The sequence below is a fragment of the Bidens hawaiensis genome, unplaced genomic scaffold, assembly GCF_021521415.1.
Source record: "Bidens hawaiensis isolate Kalapana, Puna unplaced genomic scaffold, B.hawaiensis_p1.1 tig00023835_1, whole genome shotgun sequence".
Classification (NCBI taxonomy): domain Eukaryota; kingdom Viridiplantae; phylum Streptophyta; class Magnoliopsida; order Asterales; family Asteraceae; genus Bidens; species Bidens hawaiensis.
The window spans coordinates 115,975-135,071 of record NW_027505039.1 but is presented as its reverse complement, the minus strand read 5'-3'; the positions used below and the strand labels follow the sequence as shown (position 1 = coordinate 135,071).

General features: G+C 34.3%; 3 protein-coding genes across 5 annotated transcripts; 2 read left to right on the top strand and 1 right to left on the bottom strand.

Moving 5' to 3' along the window:
* Positions 1-762: 762 nt before the first annotated feature.
* Positions 763-3,146, top strand: LOC143610092 (endochitinase B-like). The gene is made up of 3 exons (XM_077084666.1): positions 763-1,207; positions 1,813-1,957; positions 2,654-3,146. The coding sequence occupies exons 1-3, from the start codon at positions 790-792 to the stop codon at positions 3,021-3,023; spliced, it is 933 nt and encodes a 310-aa protein (XP_076940781.1). The 5' UTR covers positions 763-789; the 3' UTR covers positions 3,024-3,146.
* A 997-nt stretch (positions 3,147-4,143) lies between these two features.
* Positions 4,144-8,274, bottom strand: LOC143610106 (polyadenylate-binding protein-interacting protein 3-like). Its single transcript, XM_077084677.1, has 14 exons — positions 8,179-8,274; positions 7,388-7,529; positions 7,159-7,305; positions 6,938-7,074; positions 6,644-6,834; positions 6,320-6,497; positions 6,055-6,215; positions 5,892-5,928; positions 5,765-5,798; positions 5,447-5,673; positions 5,120-5,254; positions 4,845-4,946; positions 4,689-4,751; positions 4,144-4,414 (listed from the first exon to the last, which is right to left on the bottom strand). Exons 2-14 carry the CDS (start codon positions 7,500-7,502, stop codon positions 4,385-4,387), a joined length of 1,557 nt encoding a protein of 518 aa, XP_076940792.1. The 5' UTR covers positions 7,503-7,529; positions 8,179-8,274; the 3' UTR covers positions 4,144-4,384.
* Positions 8,275-12,389: 4,115 nt separating this feature from the next.
* LOC143610094 (uncharacterized) lies at positions 12,390-18,248 on the top strand. Of its 3 annotated transcripts, none has more exons than XM_077084670.1 (10): positions 12,390-12,779; positions 14,092-14,135; positions 14,536-14,701; positions 15,105-15,231; positions 15,339-15,847; positions 15,929-16,262; positions 16,358-16,622; positions 16,763-16,858; positions 16,939-17,394; positions 17,944-18,248. In XM_077084670.1, the coding sequence occupies exons 1-10, from the start codon at positions 12,608-12,610 to the stop codon at positions 18,214-18,216; spliced, it is 2,442 nt and encodes an 813-aa protein (XP_076940785.1). In that variant the 5' UTR covers positions 12,390-12,607; the 3' UTR covers positions 18,217-18,248. The 3 variants fall into 3 exon arrangements, with proteins under 3 accessions (XP_076940785.1, XP_076940784.1, XP_076940783.1); XM_077084669.1 differs by having other exon boundaries at positions 15,099-15,231; positions 16,766-16,858; XM_077084668.1 differs by having other exon boundaries at positions 15,099-15,231.
* Positions 18,249-19,097: the final 849 nt, after the last annotated feature.

Sequence of the window (19,097 nt, the reverse complement as noted above, 5' to 3'; positions counted from 1 at the left end):
CGCGCACCGCAAGCAGGGCAAAGTTGTCTACAAATTTGAGTGAGGTAAAGATAAAACCGTATGTATGTCTCTTCTTTCGACTTTCTTCATTAAGCGTGTAATTTTTTCGCGCATGTGCATTATATTCATGTATCCATATGAAAGTCCATTCGAAGTACAAAAGTCTAGCCCATGTATGTATGTCAATGTGTGATGTGTCATCTTCTAAACATCGCCTTGACGTACATCAATATGGCCTATGAGTCTAAAAACTAGATTGATACATGGAACAACTTCGTGTATCGTCTCAAAACTTCGATGAACACTATTTTGAAAACATCAGCAGTAGGTTTTATGCATAGGCAAAGCTTAGTGAGGGCCAAGGGTGGCCCTAGGCCCCTGGTTTTTTGTGCAACAGTGTAAATTTAATCGTTTTTTAGCTGAAATAAATTTACCTGTTAATTTTCGATCAAAATTTTGAGCCTGGTCTTACTTTTTTATGATTTTTTTACATTTTGAGTCTCCCTCCTGATATTCTCGTCCAAGCTTTGCCACTGGTTTTACAATATAAAGGTACGTAGAATATACGAAAACTATTTAACATACTTTACATATTTCAAGTTCAAAGTATATGTTACTAGTCACACGTTATCACAAAAACGTATGTAAAGATACTAGATATATATGTTTCATTTTCTCCATGCACACGTGTAATATATATAATTCAATCTAAATATAGAAAAAATGAACCATCATCTTGCTATATATACACCAAGCTTCACACAACATTCATCACACAATTAACAAACCATGAATATCTTTCTCCTCTTCACCTTCCTCTTCCTCTTATCATCATCCGCTTCGGCTCAAAACTGCGGCCGACAAGGCGGTAACGCCCAATGTTCGAGTGGTAATTGTTGTAGCCAGTATGGTTATTGTGGTAACACTCCAGATCACTGCTTACCGTCGAATAACTGCCAGTATCAGTGCACTGGTGGTACTAATCCTTCAACTGGTGGTGATGTTGGTTCGATTATTACTTCATCCGTGTTTGATCAAATGCTTAAGTACCGAAATGATCCTAGATGCAAAGCGAATGGATTTTATGCTTATAATGCTTTCATTAATGCTGCGAAGGCGTATGGTGAATTCGGGACAACTGGTAGTAAGGATGATAAGAAGAGAGAGCTTGCGGCTTTCTTAGCTCAGACCTCCCATGAAACAACAGGTATATTTTTAGCAGTCAGTTATATACACACCGTGTGATTAATTAATATCTAATAGTTTTCAAAGTTTAACTATGGAGTATGGACTCCCTATGATCAGATCAACGACCATTTGAATATTGTTCAAATGGTTGTTTCTGTCTTTCTGACCAATAATTATTAAGGTTTTTTTAGTCAAAACGGCCGTCTGAGTGTTTTATGGACAGCTGTTTGATGGTGTGAGTTCAGATGGAGGTGGTGTTGCTATAGCATGCCTTAACTTATTATTACTTTTATTTATTTATTTATTGTTTTTTAAGCAGACAGCTATATACGCACCGTCTGGCATCTAATATTTTTCAAATGTTGACTTTCTACATTTAGAATGGCCATATGAATATTGCTCAAACAACCGTTCTGATCAGTAGTTTTCAAACTTTGACTTTTTAGTCAAAACGGTTGTCTGAATGTATTGTGGACGACTGTTTGATGGTATGAATTCAGATGGATGTGGTGTGGCTATAGCATGTCTTAACTTACTATTATTTTTTTATTAGATATAGATGTTGGTGGTTGGGTAGATGTTATATATGAATGCATGTGATGATATATATATTGATATGTGTAGGTGGATGGGCAACTGCGCCAGATGGACCATATGCATGGGGATATTGCTTTGTAAGAGAACAAAACCAGGCCAATAGGTATTGTGACTCACCTGACTGGCCATGTCCCCAAAGCTATTTTGGTAGAGGACCTATCCAACTATCTCAGTAAGTTCCTCCTATATAATATTCTTCACAAAATATTTTGTATTCGTGTAAAATATATCTACTCTAACTCAGACACACTTAAACTTGTGTAGCGCGAATATGATTCGTTTAACCAATTTATCTAAATCGTTTCATGGTTGACGGGTAGTGATCAAATATGTTAAGCGGAAGCATGTCATCAAAAGGTTAATAGCTATACCTGTTAGTCGAACTGGTTGGTGGTTCGACTTGGTTAACTAAATGGTTCACTCCGAAGTCCGAACACGACCTATTTTATTAAATGAGTTAGATATAACGTGAAAATTTGATTACCTTTATGTCCTGCATTAGATCCTTCGAAAAATTGTTACCCCTAGTGTGATATATATATATATATATATATATATATATATATATATATATATTTCTCTTTCTAAACACAAAATTTCCAGCATGGGTTAGAATGTTAGATGCCAATTTACATTTTTGTATAAAGCGCGCGCGCGCACACAAAAAAAATCATTTTCACATACAACTAATGTACTGTATGATATTTAATCCAACTTTTACAAGGAAGTCTTATTCACAAAAGTCAAATCATATATTAAATAACTTTAGAAGGTCACAAAAGTACTAAGTTGATTAATTAGGCATTAAAATGTAACCAAATAAACATATTTTCTTACTAATATAGCATCCTAACATTAATTGTGACAGCAACTACAACTATGGGTTGTTTGGAAGATCAATCAACAGGGACTTGATCAACAATCCTGATCTTTTAGCGACCGATGCAACCTTATCTTTTCAGTCAGCAATATGGTACTGGATGACACCACAGGGTAACAAACCATCAAGCCATGATGTTATCACTGGAAGGTGGACACCTTCAGCTGCTGACAGGTCAGCTGGTCGCGTGTCAGGCTACGGTGTCATCACAAACATTATCAACGGTGGTTTAGAATGTGGTCAGGGTCAGAATGCTAAGGTGGAGGATAGAACTGGATTTTATAGAAGGTATTGTAGCATTTTGGGAGTTGATCCTGGAACCAATCTTGATTGCTACAATCAAAGGCCTTTTGGTTAAAATAATCGGCCGTGTTACATGTAACGTATAAGTTACAACAATAAACATGTTTATGTAATAAACCCGTTTTTGTAACGGGTATTTTAATCGGTTATCTAATGAATAAGAATATTATGGTTCAACATTTTAAGTTCAGTCTATAGTATGTTTAGCTATAATTAGTTACTAGAAAGTGTATGAGAGCCATGATAATAAACGAGTGTTACGTTCATAACATTTTATATAAACGAATACGGTTAGGAAAATTTAATTAAAAAAATCTAAAGAACTAGTAAGTATGATGCTAGTGTCTAAATAAACCTGTTGCAGAATCAAATATCTCACGAAACTTTAAATCCAACACCATCACAAGTAATAATAATAAGTTAATATGGTAATTGTGGAAACATTCCGGCTCACTGCTTGCCGAATAACTGCCAGTATCAGTGCATTGGTGGTGGCGGTGATGATGTTGGTTCCATCATTACTTCATATGTGTTTGACTGAAAGCTCAAATATCGCAACGACCCAAGATGCCCGGCAAATGAAGTTTGAATTAATGTATTTGTTTTTTTTTTTGAGATAAATGTTGATGGTTGAGAACTTGAGATGATTTTGTTATATGAATGCATGTGATGATGTATGAGTAGGTGGATGACCAAGTGCACCAGATAGTCCATATGCATGTTTGTTGAATGCCGGTTTGGCGAGTTGAGTAGTTTAGCCTGAACACGATCCATATTATTTTTCGTATCAAAAACACCAACGCTGAGTCACACACTAAAAACTGTAACGCAAACACGGCTTGTTTTTTAAGTTGTGTGTTCTCGTTTAACCCATTTATCTAACGCTTTAAATGGGTCGACGAATAGGAATTAAGTTGTAAGTGTGTTAATTGGGTTGGTCAGTCTTAAGAAAATGAGTTAAGCTGGTAATAAGTGGGTCATAATTTCCATTTCTGTAATGGGTATTTTAATCACTAAAACAATAAATAAGAATATTATAATCCAACATTTCAAGTTTAGTCAATAGGATGTTTAATATAACAAATATGGTGAAGAAAATTAATAATTAAAAAAAATCTAAAGCACTAGTAAGTATGCTGCTAGTGTCTTAATAAACATAAACCTGCTGCAAACTTTAAATCCAACACCATCACGAGTTAACACGTTCCTACATAACTTTAACCCAATTCAAAAACGTTAAATAACACCATCTAAACGAAAGTAAAGTTGTTTGGTTGCAAATCATCTTTCCGAAAGCTGATGATCGGAATCCTCAGAAACCAAAAAAACCATTCCAAGCAGTCATAGTTCATCAGCAAAAGTAGTAGTAATAATAATAATAATAATAATAATAATTAATAAAGCTTGAGGTCTTGTTTAGAAGTCCCTTCCTTTGTATGGCATTTCCTGTCACCAGCAACATTGGATAAAATAAGCCACACTCATTTACGGGTATACTTGCGCAAACAAAAAGGTGGACCCGTCAACCCAAACCATTTTAACTTGTTAAAAAAGTACCCGTTTTGATTAGTCATGTAACCGAATCAACCCACCCATTTTGGCACTTTTCTCAGAGAACGTAAAAAATAACAAATAATCTAAATCTTTCTTTAAGATCATTTTTCCTAGATTGCTGGTATGTTGACTCTTCTAGAAATCGAGAAAAGATTAACTTTCTTACCGGAGGATAATTGGGCATGTACGCCATCTGGCGAGGTTGAGCAAGAAGCATCTGCTGACCATACTGAACAATCAAACATAGCCCCAAATTATATTCCACAAAAGAAAACTAAAAGGGTATAAAAGGATTCCTTGAACAGTTGAACCACAGTCATACCTGTGGGGGTACATTTAGCTGAAAATATGGCGGCTGTGATTGATACGATGTCGTCTGGGGACCGTATACAACAGGCTGGTGTAGGGCAAATGAGGTTCCCATCTACAAATACCAAATATTTACATAAATATCAACGAAGTGAACAAACGAAGCATCTAACTGAACAGGTCAATTTGGGTAATAGTTTACTGTTAACGAGTCAACTTCAGCCCATTTTGACCATGTTATAGTAGAACAAAATAAATTTTCTGATTCATGATAATGTAGAAACTTACTCCAATGCCAACAGACGCGCATTGCATATGAGAGACATTTGGGTAGTAGAATGAACCATCAGGCACAGGAGATTGGGCCCTTAAAGGACTCGGCAATGGAACAAAACTCTTGGCATTTGGGTTCAGCCTAAATTCCTGTGAAAAATAGACAACAGAAGGATTAAGCAATTAAGTGGATGAGGATAATTTGAAACATCAGCTCCATTTCATTCAAACATAAAACTACTAGTCAGCAACTTCAACATTCCATTTTGGCATTCAACCACAATACCAAATCATATAATTATACTAGAAGCAATCGGTGATAATAAAATGCTTAATCCTAACCTTTGCATTAGGGTTCAATGTTGATTTTTCTGAACTCAGAGAACCCATTGATGAGCTAGGGGATAATCCAGGACTGCTTGCAGGTTGTGTGGTAGACTCATGTATCTTGACAGTTTTTTCACCCTTTGATACTTCACTACAACTCACAGTTTCTTGACCGCCATTAGATGGTGCATATGAGGTTGCATCTGCTGATAGTCCCCTTTCAGAGCTTTCTTTTTTAACATCTGAACAAGATTGAAACATACAATTGCTAAGTTAATGTCTATTGTTATTTTTTCTTTTATTTTTTATAAAGAAATGAATAAGAACACTAACCCTCTGATTTTGCAGCCTCATTGTGCTCAAACAACTGCATTTTACAAATAAAAGTTTTAATAGTTAGAATTTTATAACAATTATTAAAAGAGGGAAAAAGAGTCACTAGCAAAAAGGATTAAACTACCATATGCTTCCCAGTACCATCATTGGTGTCTTGAATCCTGAGGTAATTAATGAAAAGCACGACAAAAAATTATAAGCATAAAGAGAGAACAGTTGTATCCGGTTAAATACTTAAATGAATAAAACAGATTAAAAATGGTGTTAGTCAACATATTAACAAGAACCTGTTCTCACTATCAGAAACATTTCCAAATGTTTCAATATTTTCTGAATCCCAAATGTCCTCATTTTCATCATAACCACTATCGTCAACACCACGAAAAACAGATGAATATTTAGTTTCCTCGTCGAGATCAAAGCCGCTATGGAAGTGAATGCCCCTTTCCTGATATAGAAAAGTACACATGTAAGAATTTAAGGTAACAATTCATACATGAATAGACACGCATATACATTTGTGGATGAAAATCAGGAAGCAAATCCTTTTACCTCAGCTAAATGAAGATCCTGGGTATCCTCACCCTCAATTTCTCTAGCCAATCTTAGTGCCTCTTTTTCTCTCTCTTTCATCATGGGACCTCTATCAAGTTTTGTAGTATAAAGTTCCTCATCAAAGGTACTTGTTACTCCAAATAGTGCTGCATTTGTTTCAAATTGATCCCAGCCCCTATGAAAGTAAAAACGATTAAACACTTAAGAAAGGCTAGCACAACAATTTCAACCATAATCGATTAAGGACTACTTAAAAAATCAGATAAAAATCATTAAGGGTGACAAAATAAACGGTATGAATATGAGGTAAAGAACTTAAACCTATTCCAAGGACGGTCAAATGTGTTGTCAAGCTCAGTACATTCTATGTTTTCATCATCTGGGACCCATGGTTCCAACTCTCTTTCCAGCTCAACATGTCGAGAACGAGATATCGAGGAATCTGTCATAATGTCTTGCTGTTTTTCATTCTGGAACTCATTGGTCAACCCGTCCCTTGTAACCGGTAAACTCTGCTCTTATGAAATCACATAATGGAAAATATTAGTTCATATAAGCAAAATGACAAAGGTAAGAACTAAGAATATGAAGTTAAAGAACCAGAAACAAACAAACCTTTGCTACAATTTGCACAAGGTCTTTAGATGGTATGATTAAAGTTTTTGAAGGGGCTTTGTTAACAGAATTTGATATGTTTTTCTGTTCTTGAGAAGAACCAGCCTTTATCATGCAGGCCATCTTCAAGATTATTCCTGAAGAAAGATAACCGAAAAATAAGATACAGTAACAGATCTACTTCCATTCATATTCACTAACTAAACGTGTGAAAAGATTACCAAAATCATTTTCTGCATTTGTGGCATGAAATACTCCAGAGTACACTGATCCATCATTGACCTGGATTTCAACCTGATGACCGATTAGACACGTTGTTAAATAAACAAGTCGTTCTCGTGATGGGCTATCAACTTCCCATTTGCCTCCTGTTGGTAAACCCAAAAAAAAAAAAAAAGGTTAGAACAATGAGTTTGAAAGTCATTAGCCGACTGAACCAGAAAATCCAACCTGAAGTGAACCATTGGTTGAAGTTTAAATGCACCGACTGTGATGTACCATCCACTCTCTGCCAATTGAATCCATTTGCGAAGGACCTCGGTGGTCCAACTTGTTGCAGATTCATTCTTAACCCAAACCTATTATTATAGAACTAGAAACTGTAAAAGTAAATCGATTTGTTAAGTGGCAAAATGGAAAACACTAAGTTTATATTTGGTTAGACCATACACGTTAACATTGTGCACCATGTAACAAGAAAAGGTTAAGAGCATATGTGATTCCATCAAAATGAGTAATTTTATATGATAATATGGGCTGTCCCATGATAGAAGTTCACGAGTCGAGCCGGGTTCGAGCTCGAGCTCGAAATTAAACAAGGCAGCTCAGCTAGACTCGGGCTCGATTTTGAAGTTAAACAAGCCTAAGATCGAGCCAATTAACTATTTACACATAAGTTTTATTTGAGCTTGTATCAAGCAAGCCGCGAGCTTCTTGAACAGCCATTTATATTTCGGTATTAGGCTTTGTATGCAGCAGGTTTTATCTATAGCCGAACGTCTCACTAGAAGCAACCTCGATGTATTGGCAACACTTAATGCATATTATAAGACCCTAATTAACACTAATTATGGCATCTAAACCCTAGGAATCAAGTTGCATGTAAACGTTAAACACAAATTAACGAAACTCGTAGCGTACACAATTAATAACAAAAACATAACGCTTAATAGTTAATAGTTAATAACTTAATATACATACATTCCGATTTTGTATCTAATTGTATTGTATAGAACGAATACTTACCGGCGATTAACCGGAAGAAGAAGAAATAAATAAAGAATCGAATGAATGAATTTGAGAGCAGCCGATTATTATTATTATATATAAATAATATTGTTTTGATTTTGGGTTTTGTATGATTTGGGGCTAGGTTAGGGTTTGATAACGGTTGTGTCCGAATGATGTTAAATGGGGTAAAAAGAACCGACCCGATTCTAATCGGATCCAGTGTATTATGGTAACAAAGATTTTCGTTTAAATGTTGGCAGGGTTGTAAACGAACCGAACTAACACGAACAAGGCATTTGTTCACGTACGTTCGTTAAGGAAATTACGTGTTCACGAACGGTTGACGAACACTTACTGAACGAGATCTTATGTTTGTGTTCGGTCATTAAGGAAATGAGCATGTTCACGAATGGTTCACGAACAAAAATAAAGTCGGTAAAGCCTAGAGATTAAGGACGATGTATTCATCAACAATTTAACGAACGTTTCTAAACACATAACTGAACGTTCTCGAACATAATTGAACGAACATGGGCTTTGTTCATGTTCGTTTGTTTAACTAATCGAGCGGAAATACTTGTTCATGTTCGTTTATTAATTAAACCGACAAACATAAACGAACTTTCCACCAAACTGTTCGCTGAACGTTTGGTTCGGTTACAGTTTAGTTGTATTTGTATATAGAGTTTGGATCAAATACAAATGAAATTAATGTGCTAAACATGAGAATCAAGTAGAGTAATTATGTAATTACATATGATGATGTAATTACATAATTACTCTACTTGATTCTCATGTTTAGCACATTAATTTCATTTGTATGTTAACCTTCCCCTTGTATATATATGACGTTTATATTGTTACTGTGAGAAAATTCACAATGAATGAACAGTTTCCTCTCTAGTTTCACTCTGGTTTACTAGACAAAGAATTGTGTGTCACAATGTCCGTACATATGAATGTATATACACATAGAAAAATAACTGTGAAATAGTTGGAAGTTATATAAAGTATATTTGATTTATAATAATATGGTATTTGATATCTGGCTATATGTAAATATACTTGATTGATTTTTAAGAGTCTTATATTGAAGATTTTCTTTATTAATTTCTAAACGAGTTTTCATAACTAGGCTTGTGACACAGAGAAACAAACCACCTGTAAACATCTTAAAATTTAACGCTACTCAAAACATAAATGAAAAGAAATGACCGTGCTGCGACGGGACCATTAATCGAACAAAAAGTAAACGCAAAAGCTTGTGAATTACACAAGTTAACTCGCTTCGTAGTTGGAATGTTAGTTATATTTTTACTCCGTATATACAAGTGCATGTCTTGATATCTTCTATAATGTTTGTGCTCGAAGAAAGTTTATTACTGAATTTTTATCGTTTCATGTTTTTCAAATGCTTCGTCAAATTGTTAAAATTATCGCCTTTAACAGCTTCTTGTATGATTCAAATTTCTGAACTTGATTTTATAACATCCGAATGTTAGACAAAATTGTAGGGGATGATTGTCAACTCACATCAACCACCAATAAGAGACGAATATGTTGCGCCAAGCTACACAAAACCAGTATAATGGTGTTGAGTTTGGTTCATTCCCACAATTTGGACATATAATTGACATGGTGTGGACCACTGCTTTGCATTAGTGCTCATGTCATGTTCTTTTTTGAAGTATTATCCAAATTTGCTTGAAAGTGTAGTATAAAGTATTTAATTTTGATTTATATGTAAAAGCATTATGAACATTAAAAAGATAACCAAACATTACGTGAATTTTGATACTAACAAGTTAAAGTCACATGACATGTGACAAGGTGAATTGCAACAACTTACACATATAGTGCAACATGAGACTAGTGTCCACAATAACATACGAATAAGACATAAAATGCTCATGTAAAAAGGAATAACAATAACAACAAGTCAGATGATATCACACAAATATAATATTAAGTATTTATCCATTCTAATAAAAGCTTATCATTTTTGTCACTTGTCAATACCATAGCCCTCTTCATCTTTTTCAACCAATTTTCATATATAGTCCTTATCTTTTAAGTCATTTCAATATATGACATTAAAATTATAGGTTTATTCCAATTAAATCAATTACCACATATAATAAGTATTCTCCATATGGATTGACAAGAGACGATTAGTGAATTTTGAAGTGTTAATTAAAGTGTTTATCATGGTTTATATTCAAAATAAAAAAACAATAAACATTCGATTCACAATATGTGAAATGAGAACAATCGACTTTGACTAAATCCTGATAACGTCAGCGGCTAAGGCTTAGCCTTTAATACCTAAAAATACATATGATTTTAAAACTAAAAGTTTTCGGGTTAACCCGAAACCTAGAATTTGGACCCAAGAACCAACCCGAATTACTTTGGTTCAGGTTCGGGTTAGTATTTTCTTGGGTTCGAGTTTCTCGGGTCTGGTTAATTTGGGTTAAGGTACGGGTTTTCTTGGGTTGTGTTTCATGTTACGGGTAAAAGTGACAACTCTACTTTCAACGATTATAAATTCTTTTAGCTCAGAATAATCACTATTATTTGAACATGGTTTTAATGTTAGTATGTATTTTTCATTTTCCTGGCAATTACATTCATATGAAATAAACAAATCATTTTGTTATATTTAAATTTTCGGTTTTTATGTTGCTTGATTATACAATTTTTAATTGTAAAATATAAAATCAATTAAAAATTTGTCATACACAAAATATTAATGACAACAAATTTATCATCATCAATCAATTTCAAATTGTAAAGATTCTAATGATGAATATATCATCAAAGTTCAGGTATATGGTTTTTGGGATAATCATGTTGTTTTTTTTTATAAACATGAGCAGATGTTCTTAAATGACATCATATTAATTGATTAAAAACTATGATATTTTATGTGTATGAATATTCTTTTTATTACTATCATGGATATGTATTATCATTTATCTATGGTTGGTGTGTACTTGAAGAACCTCTTTTGTCACACGGACTTATACAAATGTAGTGTATAAGGAAGTTTTTGTCTATTTGTAATATATATGTGTAATATTAGTTATGTAATTTATGTAATTTTAATTTAATTGTAATTGTATTAACAATATATGATCAGTTTGTTGACTGTATTTTATTTAATGGTCAAAGTTTAAAATTTTCAACAATTACTCGTGTAATACACAGGCCTCAAACTAGTCATCCAATACAATAGAAAAAACTTGCAAAAAATTTTGTGCAATTGTTATACAAACAATGTAATACGAGCGTATAGAAAACCGAATTAATCGATATAACTGAACCGTATCAAAACCAGTGGGTTGATTTAATTATTTTCTAAAAAGCAACAATAGCGGGTCCGTTATGGTTAACAAGGTTTTCATACACGCCAAAACCAAACTTAACCAATCGTATGCAAATTTTTTTTACTATTACATATTATATGTATTTTTTAATGACATGCAATATACTAATACACACAAATGTCCGATAACAATTTAACCAATGGTAAAAAAAACTTCAAATCCAATTTTGTAGGCCCAATTAGATTATCTTGAGCTGTTTTAGCTTTGACCCAAATTTATGATTAACCAATCCATAACCAACCCACTATAGTCCTTCAAACTGATTAACCGAAACCGCCGTAACCAATAAGTTATAGTTAGAGGTACCAAATCGAGTTTTTCTAATACCTGTTTCTGAGTATGACCAAGTATTGGAAAGTCAGATATTGGTAATACTCGGGTCAGGGTCGGGTGTATAACAAAGTATTATAAAGCATCGTATTTAAATACCCTATATATGGGTATTGAAAAATCTTATTTTCGTGTATAGATCGTGTTTTTTATAGAGCAACACTTTCTTGGGGTATTTTATAGGTACAAATCGAGTATTTGAAATATTCGGTCTTGGATATTGGAAAAACCCGGTTCCGATTCTCGAGTATTACCAGGTACAAAAATCGACTCCGGTTACGGGTACGAGTTTTGATACTGAAATGCATACCCTATGGGTAGGGTCAACTGCAAGTTCAGATAGTAGAAACCCAGGTATAAAAAAACCAGCTCGAAGCTCGACTTTTTTGTGCACATCCTGTTATAGTTACATGTTTTAGTTGAAACCGACCGAAACCGAAAAAGAGAAAGAAACCCTTTACCTGAGTACCATAGCAGAAGGCGCTAATTTGGGGCAAAATGTATTAATTTAACCCCAAAATCAAAAAATAAAAAATAGCGGAAAATAAATTACCCCCAAATTCCAAAACCCTCAATTCATTCATTCACAAAGCTCAAACCCATCTGCCGTTCATTCTCTGTTAATTAATTGCTTCAATCAATCAATCAATCCATCAAAATAGTAATAATAATAATAATAAACATCCAATTCTTGTTATTATTATTATTGTGTTTCAAAGAAATGGTTTCTGGTTCGCGAATCGAAGGTACCCACAATCTATCAGCTGGTGTTCGAAGAACCATTCAATCGATTAAAGAAATCGTGGGTAATCATTCGGATGCTGATATTTACACAACCCTTAAAGAAACCAACATGGACCCCAATGAGACTACTCAGAAATTGCTGAATCAAGGTTTGTTTCTGTAAAGATTTTTTCTTTTTGTGTGAAAGTTGATGTTTTTATGGATTTGGTTGAATAATATTTGTGGGTTATGTTTTAGGGTTTGCAATTTGTTAAGTGTATAACTGTATATATATTATATCATATTATTAATGGTTGCTGCACTAGACTATGTAGTAAAAGTTTACTTAGATTAGTTGCTAAAATAATATATGCAGTCTTATTTAACTACTAATTTGTAAGAAATTATTATTTTTTTTAGTTTTTTTACTTTTTTTTGTGTGAAAGTTGATGCTTTGATGGATTTGGTTGAATAATATTTGTGGTTATGTTTTAGGGTTTGTAATATGTTAAGTGTATAGTGGTTTCTGCACTATGTAGTAGAACATCACTCAAATTAGTTGTTTAAATTATATAAGCAGCAGTCTTGAATTTATATATATCATAGGTTATTAGAATCAAGGTTTGGTTGTGAAAAAATATTATCTTTTTTGGTTTTTTATGTTTTTTGTATGAAAGTTGGTGTTTTTATGGATTTGGTTTAATAATATTTGTGGGTTTGTTGTTGGGTTATGATTTAGGGGTTGTAATCTGTCGAGTGTGTATGTTATCAAATTATTAATGGTTGCTGCACCAGACTATGTAGTAAAAGTTTACTTAGATTAGGTGTCAAAACAATATATGCAATTTCTTAATCTTATAACTAATTCATATACAAATGTTTAAAATTTTGTTAGGGCCGTGTGATTGGAGTATATAATTGTAATACACTATCCAAAAGACTGAAGCAGATGTCAGTAGTTAAATGCAGACAATACTTGTTTTTTTAAAGTATATATGTTTTCATTTTACTATTTTATCGGTTGCCTGCAAAACTCACAATATTAATGGTTTTGCACTAGACCGTGTAGTAGAAGTTCACTCAGACAATATATGCTTTGGATAACAGGTGGTCAGGATTACTACCACTCGGTTCATCATACACCCTGCGATATTTAACTTATAACTGATAAGTTATCAGAAAGACTGAAACAGATGTCACTAGTTAAATGTGGTTGAAAACTTTAAAGCATGTGTTTTTTCTATTTTTTTTATTATTGTAGCGTGCTTTAGATAAACTCAGAAGTGCGTTGGTTTGATAATGGTTTAGCTTGGTTAGTAGTTTGGAATAATATATCAGTTGTTTGTACATGAAAGTTTGGTACTTGTTTGATGAAGCAAATTTAGATGATGTTTTATTGGCATTTTTAAATGCTTTCCATGATTTTGACTTTTTATTTATGTAATCACTTGTATTTTGTTATATTTTATCTGCTCTTATCAGATCCGTTTCACGAAGTCAAGAGGAAAAGAGACAAAAAGAAGGAGGTTCGTTATCTTAAATTTTTTATTTTCATGATTACTTTCTGACTTTCTGTCACATAGATAGTCACACTTCTGATTTGTACATTGTTTAAATCAAGACCTTGATTATATATTCTTTATTAGTAATCCATTGAAGAATGAAAATTTTTAACTTTTAATAATTTTACTTGTTTTTAGTTTTGTGAACAGTTTCTTTTCATCCAAAATAGTTTTCTGTTGTTCAACTAGGTCACTAATGCTCAAGTTTTTTTTTTGTTTTTGTAATTTGTTCTGATATGCTATAAACTTATGTTTTATAAAGGCCTTCACTCTATAATGCAAGTTTTAAGCTATTATCTTTCGTATGCATATGGTTTATTTTTTAAAAGGCTTGAATATAGTTTCTTAACTTATGTTATTTCAGGTTACATCATTTAAGGCTCCGGTGCCTGTAATAAGGCCAAGAAAGCCTACTGAACAGCTAGTTCAAGTAAAGCCTGCTGAACAGCCAGTTCAAGGAGCGAAACCCAATACTTATTCAGACCGCAGGCCGTTTCAAAGGGCAGGCTTTGTTAGGAATAATGTATCTGGTAATTAGGTTTTCTGATTTTTTTAACTTTATTAATGATTTATTAGGGATACTGCTTGTGGAAGCCACACAACCAACCAATGTCTACATTAAGTTTTTATATATATATATATATATATTAAAACTACTTTTTAGGTCACCCAAGTATGTATCTTGTTTTGTTTTTATAAATTTTGAGCAAAAACATGTTGAAAGTTTAAAATGTTTTTAAACTATTTGAAAAAAAATAACAAGTTTATTTTACAAAGTGTTGACGTTTCATCGATAATATGTTGATCTTCTTAATATTATTTAGAGCGTTTTTTTTTACTAAATAGGCAATATGCACATCTCTTGGTTTAAAAATCTTGCTTAATGGTACTATCATTGGTGTTGTGTTGATTGTCGAAATTTACTAGATGCAGGAAGAACTAGACAGTTTCGTGTTGTGAGGGACAACAGAAATAATCAAAACGAGACCAAACCTCCTGTTAAAAGCTCGGTGAATGTCACAACTAAACAGCCACCAGCTTCAACCACTTCCGAAAAGAGGTATTACACATATTTTTTTAAGGATAATTAAAGTTTTTTTTTTTTTAAGTTCACAATATCATATTTGTTATTTACGTAATATTTATATATCACGCTTGAATGTGCAGTTCATCTGAGGCTTCCAAACCCCAAAAGTCAGATGTGAATCCATCATCAATTGATTCACTATCGAAACAAGTAAAAGGTGTTAGTCTGGCTGCAAGTGGCAGGAGACCCGTGGTCTCAAATGTCACTCCACCAGTACAGGCAGCAACAAAACCACATGATTCAGTTACATCACCGAACAGTTCAGTAATCGGAGTCTATTCATCTTCTTCTGACCCGGTTCATATACCATCTCTAGCATCCCGACCACCTGCAAACGTGGGGGCCATAAAACGAGAAATCGGGCCAGTCGGTGTTCGTCGTCATCCCACATCGGAGAATCCCGTCAAGCCGGTATCTGTGCAGGCCGCTCTCGTGTCAAACTCCAAAGACCATTTTAAATCTTTTCCTGCTGTGTCTAAAACCGATCAACATACACAATCTGGTGTGGTTGAATCAGTGCCAAGCGGACGGTCGTTTAATAATCAGCATGGTAGCAGGTCCCATCAGCAATTCGTGACTCACCACAAAGGTATGAGTTTTTTTTTTTGAATTTATATCCGTTGCGGTAAACATAGCATTGAGCTAATCTGTTATTTGTTTTAAAATGTAGTTCCTCAAGCAAACAAAGAGTGGAAACCAAAGCCGAAACCCGCTCAGAAACCGAGTGTAACTGAAGTAGGAGTCATTGGAACGCCTAAAAAGCCCACGCCATCTCCTGCCAAAATTCCCCAGGAGTTGACTTTTGGCAGCTTCGTAGTTGAGTCAGATTCAACCCCGAAGCAAGAGGATCAAAACGTGATAATTGCAGCACATATCCGTGTGTCTGAGGCAGACCGTAAACGGTTGACTTTTGGTAGCTTGGGAGGCGACTCAGATTTACCACAGAATTCAGGATTCCAAGAAGCTACACATGTTGATGAGTCACACGTTGAACCTTTGGCAAGGTTGGTTAATTATAATATAATTTATATAAATTTATTTATTATGTTTGGTTAGTATTTAGTAACTGATTTGATTTCATTTTTTAACTGGATGGCAGTTTATCAGTTAGCTCGACAGAATCTTCTATCGACGAATCTTCTGAAAGCAAACACGCTGAGTTGGTAGACGAACAACCAAGTTCTGGTTCAGTTTCTTCTGGTTCAGGGGCGTCTGAACCACATTCGACTGATAGGGTCGAGTCTTCCAGCTCACAAAACATGGAAAACTATACCAATATCAACATGGTTAGGCACAGCAGCCCGTCTTATGCCCCCTCAGAGACACATCAGCAACAAAGCTCTTCAGAATTGCCAAGTTTCTCGGTTAGTTAGTGGACTCTTTTTATATCCTTGAAACTAACTTATTATTATTATTATTATTATTATTATTATTATTATTATTATTTCATATGTATTTTTTTATCCAACATCCTGATTTTTGGTGTTGTGTATGAATATTATAGCAGGCGTATGATCCTCAGACCGGATACGACATATCATATTTCAGACCAGCTAGCGATGAATCCCTCAGGGGTCAGGTGCTACAAATACCTCAGGAGGTTGTGTTTTAATATCAAACTTATGCTAGCGGGAAAACAGTACGCAACCGACTGATATCATGCATTTTTTTTGGTAACAGGGATTTAATTCTCATGTGGCTAACAGTATTCCAGCAACCACAATACCAATGGTACAACAACAAGCACCGGTGGCGGCACAAATGTATCCGCAAGTTCATCTTCCTCACTTTACTAACATTATGCCTTATCGCCAGTTTCTATCTCCTGTGTATGTCCCACCGATGGTTATGCCGGGGTACTCTAACAACCCTACGTATTCCCCTCATCCGTCTACTGGTAGCAGTTACCTGATGATGGCCGGTGCCAACTCACCACATGTAAGTGCAAATGGGATGAAATACGCGATTCCACAGTACAAGTCTGTCCAGGCTGGCAGTCCTACCGGGTTCGGGAACTTTACAAGTCCTACTGGATATGCGTTGAACACTCCCGGCGTTGTGGGAAGTGCTTCTGGCTTAGACGAGTCGTCTCGGCTCAAGTACAAAGACGGGAATGTTTATATTCCAAATCCTCAGGTATTTTGCTATTATTATTTTTAATATTTTATGCATAATATGATATTAGGGGTGTGCGCGGTTCGGTGCGATTTTGTGCTAAAACCAAACCAAAAACCGAAACTTCGGTTTTTGTAATTTTGAAACCGTTCGGTTTTGGTTTTCGTTTTGGTTTCGGTTTTTTTGGTTTCTGTCATTTGAGTTTGAAATTTTTAGGTTGAAAAAAAAAGTTAGGCCAAAATTAATGAATTTAGGTACAAATAATTGTTCATTATTAACCAAGTGACTATTTATACATGTGGCCGACGATATTTTAGTTAGATATTTATTAAATTCTAAAAACATCTTTAAAATAAAAAATAAAAAAATAAAAATTTAGAAATTCGTTTCGGTTCGTTTTTTTCGGGTTTTAATACATGCAAAACCAAAATCGAATCTTAAGTTCGGTTTTTTAAAAAACATAAAACCAAATCGTTGATTTTTGTTTTAGTTCGGTTTTTTCTGTTTGGGCTTTTTCGTTTTTTTTCAGTTGCACACCCCTTATATAGATACTAATATTGTGCACTACAGGCCGAGACATCAGAAGTTTGGATGAATCCAAGGGAGATTCCTAGTATGCAGTCGGCTTCATACTACAACATGGCGGGACAATCACCTTATCACACTGGCCACGGTTCATTCAACGCACAATCTTCTCATATGCAGTTCCCGGGTTTGTACCACCCTCCACAGCCTGCAGCCGTTGCAAACCCGCATCATATGGGTGGGAGTGTTGGGGCAGGAGCTCCGGGAGGCCAAGTTGGTTACCAGCAGACGCAGTTGAATTGGTCAGGGAACTTTTGAAACAACGCGTATGATATGACTTTTTCTTGTATGGGGAGTAGTTATAGAAGCGTTTTATTTATCGAAAATGGATTTTACAAGTTTCCCATATCTATGCATTGTGATGCTGTTTCATGCCTCGTTTTTTTTATTACCGTCTTTTCATACAACCAAACAGAAAAAGAAAGTCGTGAAAGTCATATACGATATCTTTTTTAGCAAGAATACGACCGGACAATTACATATCTAACATACCCAAACATTGTTTTTTCGCAGATTTAACTAGATACATCCAATGTTATAGTGAATAAAAATAATACATGATAAATACATAAAAAATCTTTATTCCATCAAGGAGTGATAGTTATTCATATGAGTGTGTTGAACCTGAGCGAGTCTAGGCTCGAGTTTTGCATGTTCTAGTTACGGGAACTCGAGCTTAAGTTTACCTCGTAATAAGTAATTTTTCAAGTTTGAGTTTATCTCCTTTGTTATTTACTAATTTTATCATTATATGCTAACAATTAATAATTTTGTAAATAAATTTTTATAATATATTCAACAAATTTATATAATGATAGACATGTTTAATCTCGCGAGATTACGTGAGCTTGATACGTGAAACTCGGGCTTGTTTATTAAACGAGCTCATTTTTAGACTCGACTTCGTTAAAAGTTTTACTTGATTCGAGGTTTTAGGGAGCTGACTCAGTAACTCACAAGTGACTTAAGTCATCTACACCTCTTATATTGTTTTCCACAACTATGTATGATTGTGGAGATGAAAACTAAAAAGGCGCTTTGTCACTCAAGCTTATTCGTTGCCCTTAACCAATGAACGTCCTATTAGAACCGAACAACTGATAAAATCTCATCCAAACCTACTCAAAACTACTCGAAAA

What these genes read in the sequence shown, in the direction of transcription:
- LOC143610092 (XM_077084666.1), top strand. Translation starts at nt 790, where the DNA reads ATGAATATCTTTCTCCTCTTCACCTTCCTCTTCCTCTTATCATCATCC. An exon ending in GACCTCCCATGAAACAACAG is followed by an intron (nt 1,208 to 1,812) that starts GTATATTTTTAG and finishes TGATATGTGTAG; the next exon opens with GTGGATGGGCAACTGCGCCA. An exon ending in GGACCTATCCAACTATCTCA is followed by an intron (nt 1,958 to 2,653) that starts GTAAGTTCCTCC and finishes TAATTGTGACAG; the next exon opens with CAACTACAACTATGGGTTGT.
- LOC143610094 (XM_077084668.1), top strand. Translation starts at nt 12,608, where the DNA reads ATGGTTTCTGGTTCGCGAATCGAAGGTACCCACAATCTATCAGCTGGT. An exon ending in ATTCGTGACTCACCACAAAG is followed by an intron (nt 15,848 to 15,928) that starts GTATGAGTTTTT and finishes TTTAAAATGTAG; the next exon opens with TTCCTCAAGCAAACAAAGAG. An exon ending in TGCTACAAATACCTCAGGAG is followed by an intron (nt 16,859 to 16,938) that starts GTTGTGTTTTAA and finishes TTTTGGTAACAG; the next exon opens with GGATTTAATTCTCATGTGGC.
- LOC143610106 (XM_077084677.1), bottom strand. Translation starts at nt 7,502, where the DNA reads ATGAATCTGCAACAAGTTGGACCACCGAGGTCCTTCGCAAATGGATTC. An exon ending in CAACCAATGGTTCACTTCAG is followed by an intron (nt 7,306 to 7,387) that starts GTTGGATTTTCT and finishes GTTTACCAACAG; the next exon opens with GAGGCAAATGGGAAGTTGAT. An exon ending in TTGTGCAAATTGTAGCAAAG is followed by an intron (nt 6,835 to 6,937) that starts GTTTGTTTGTTT and finishes TCATAAGAGCAG; the next exon opens with AGTTTACCGGTTACAAGGGA.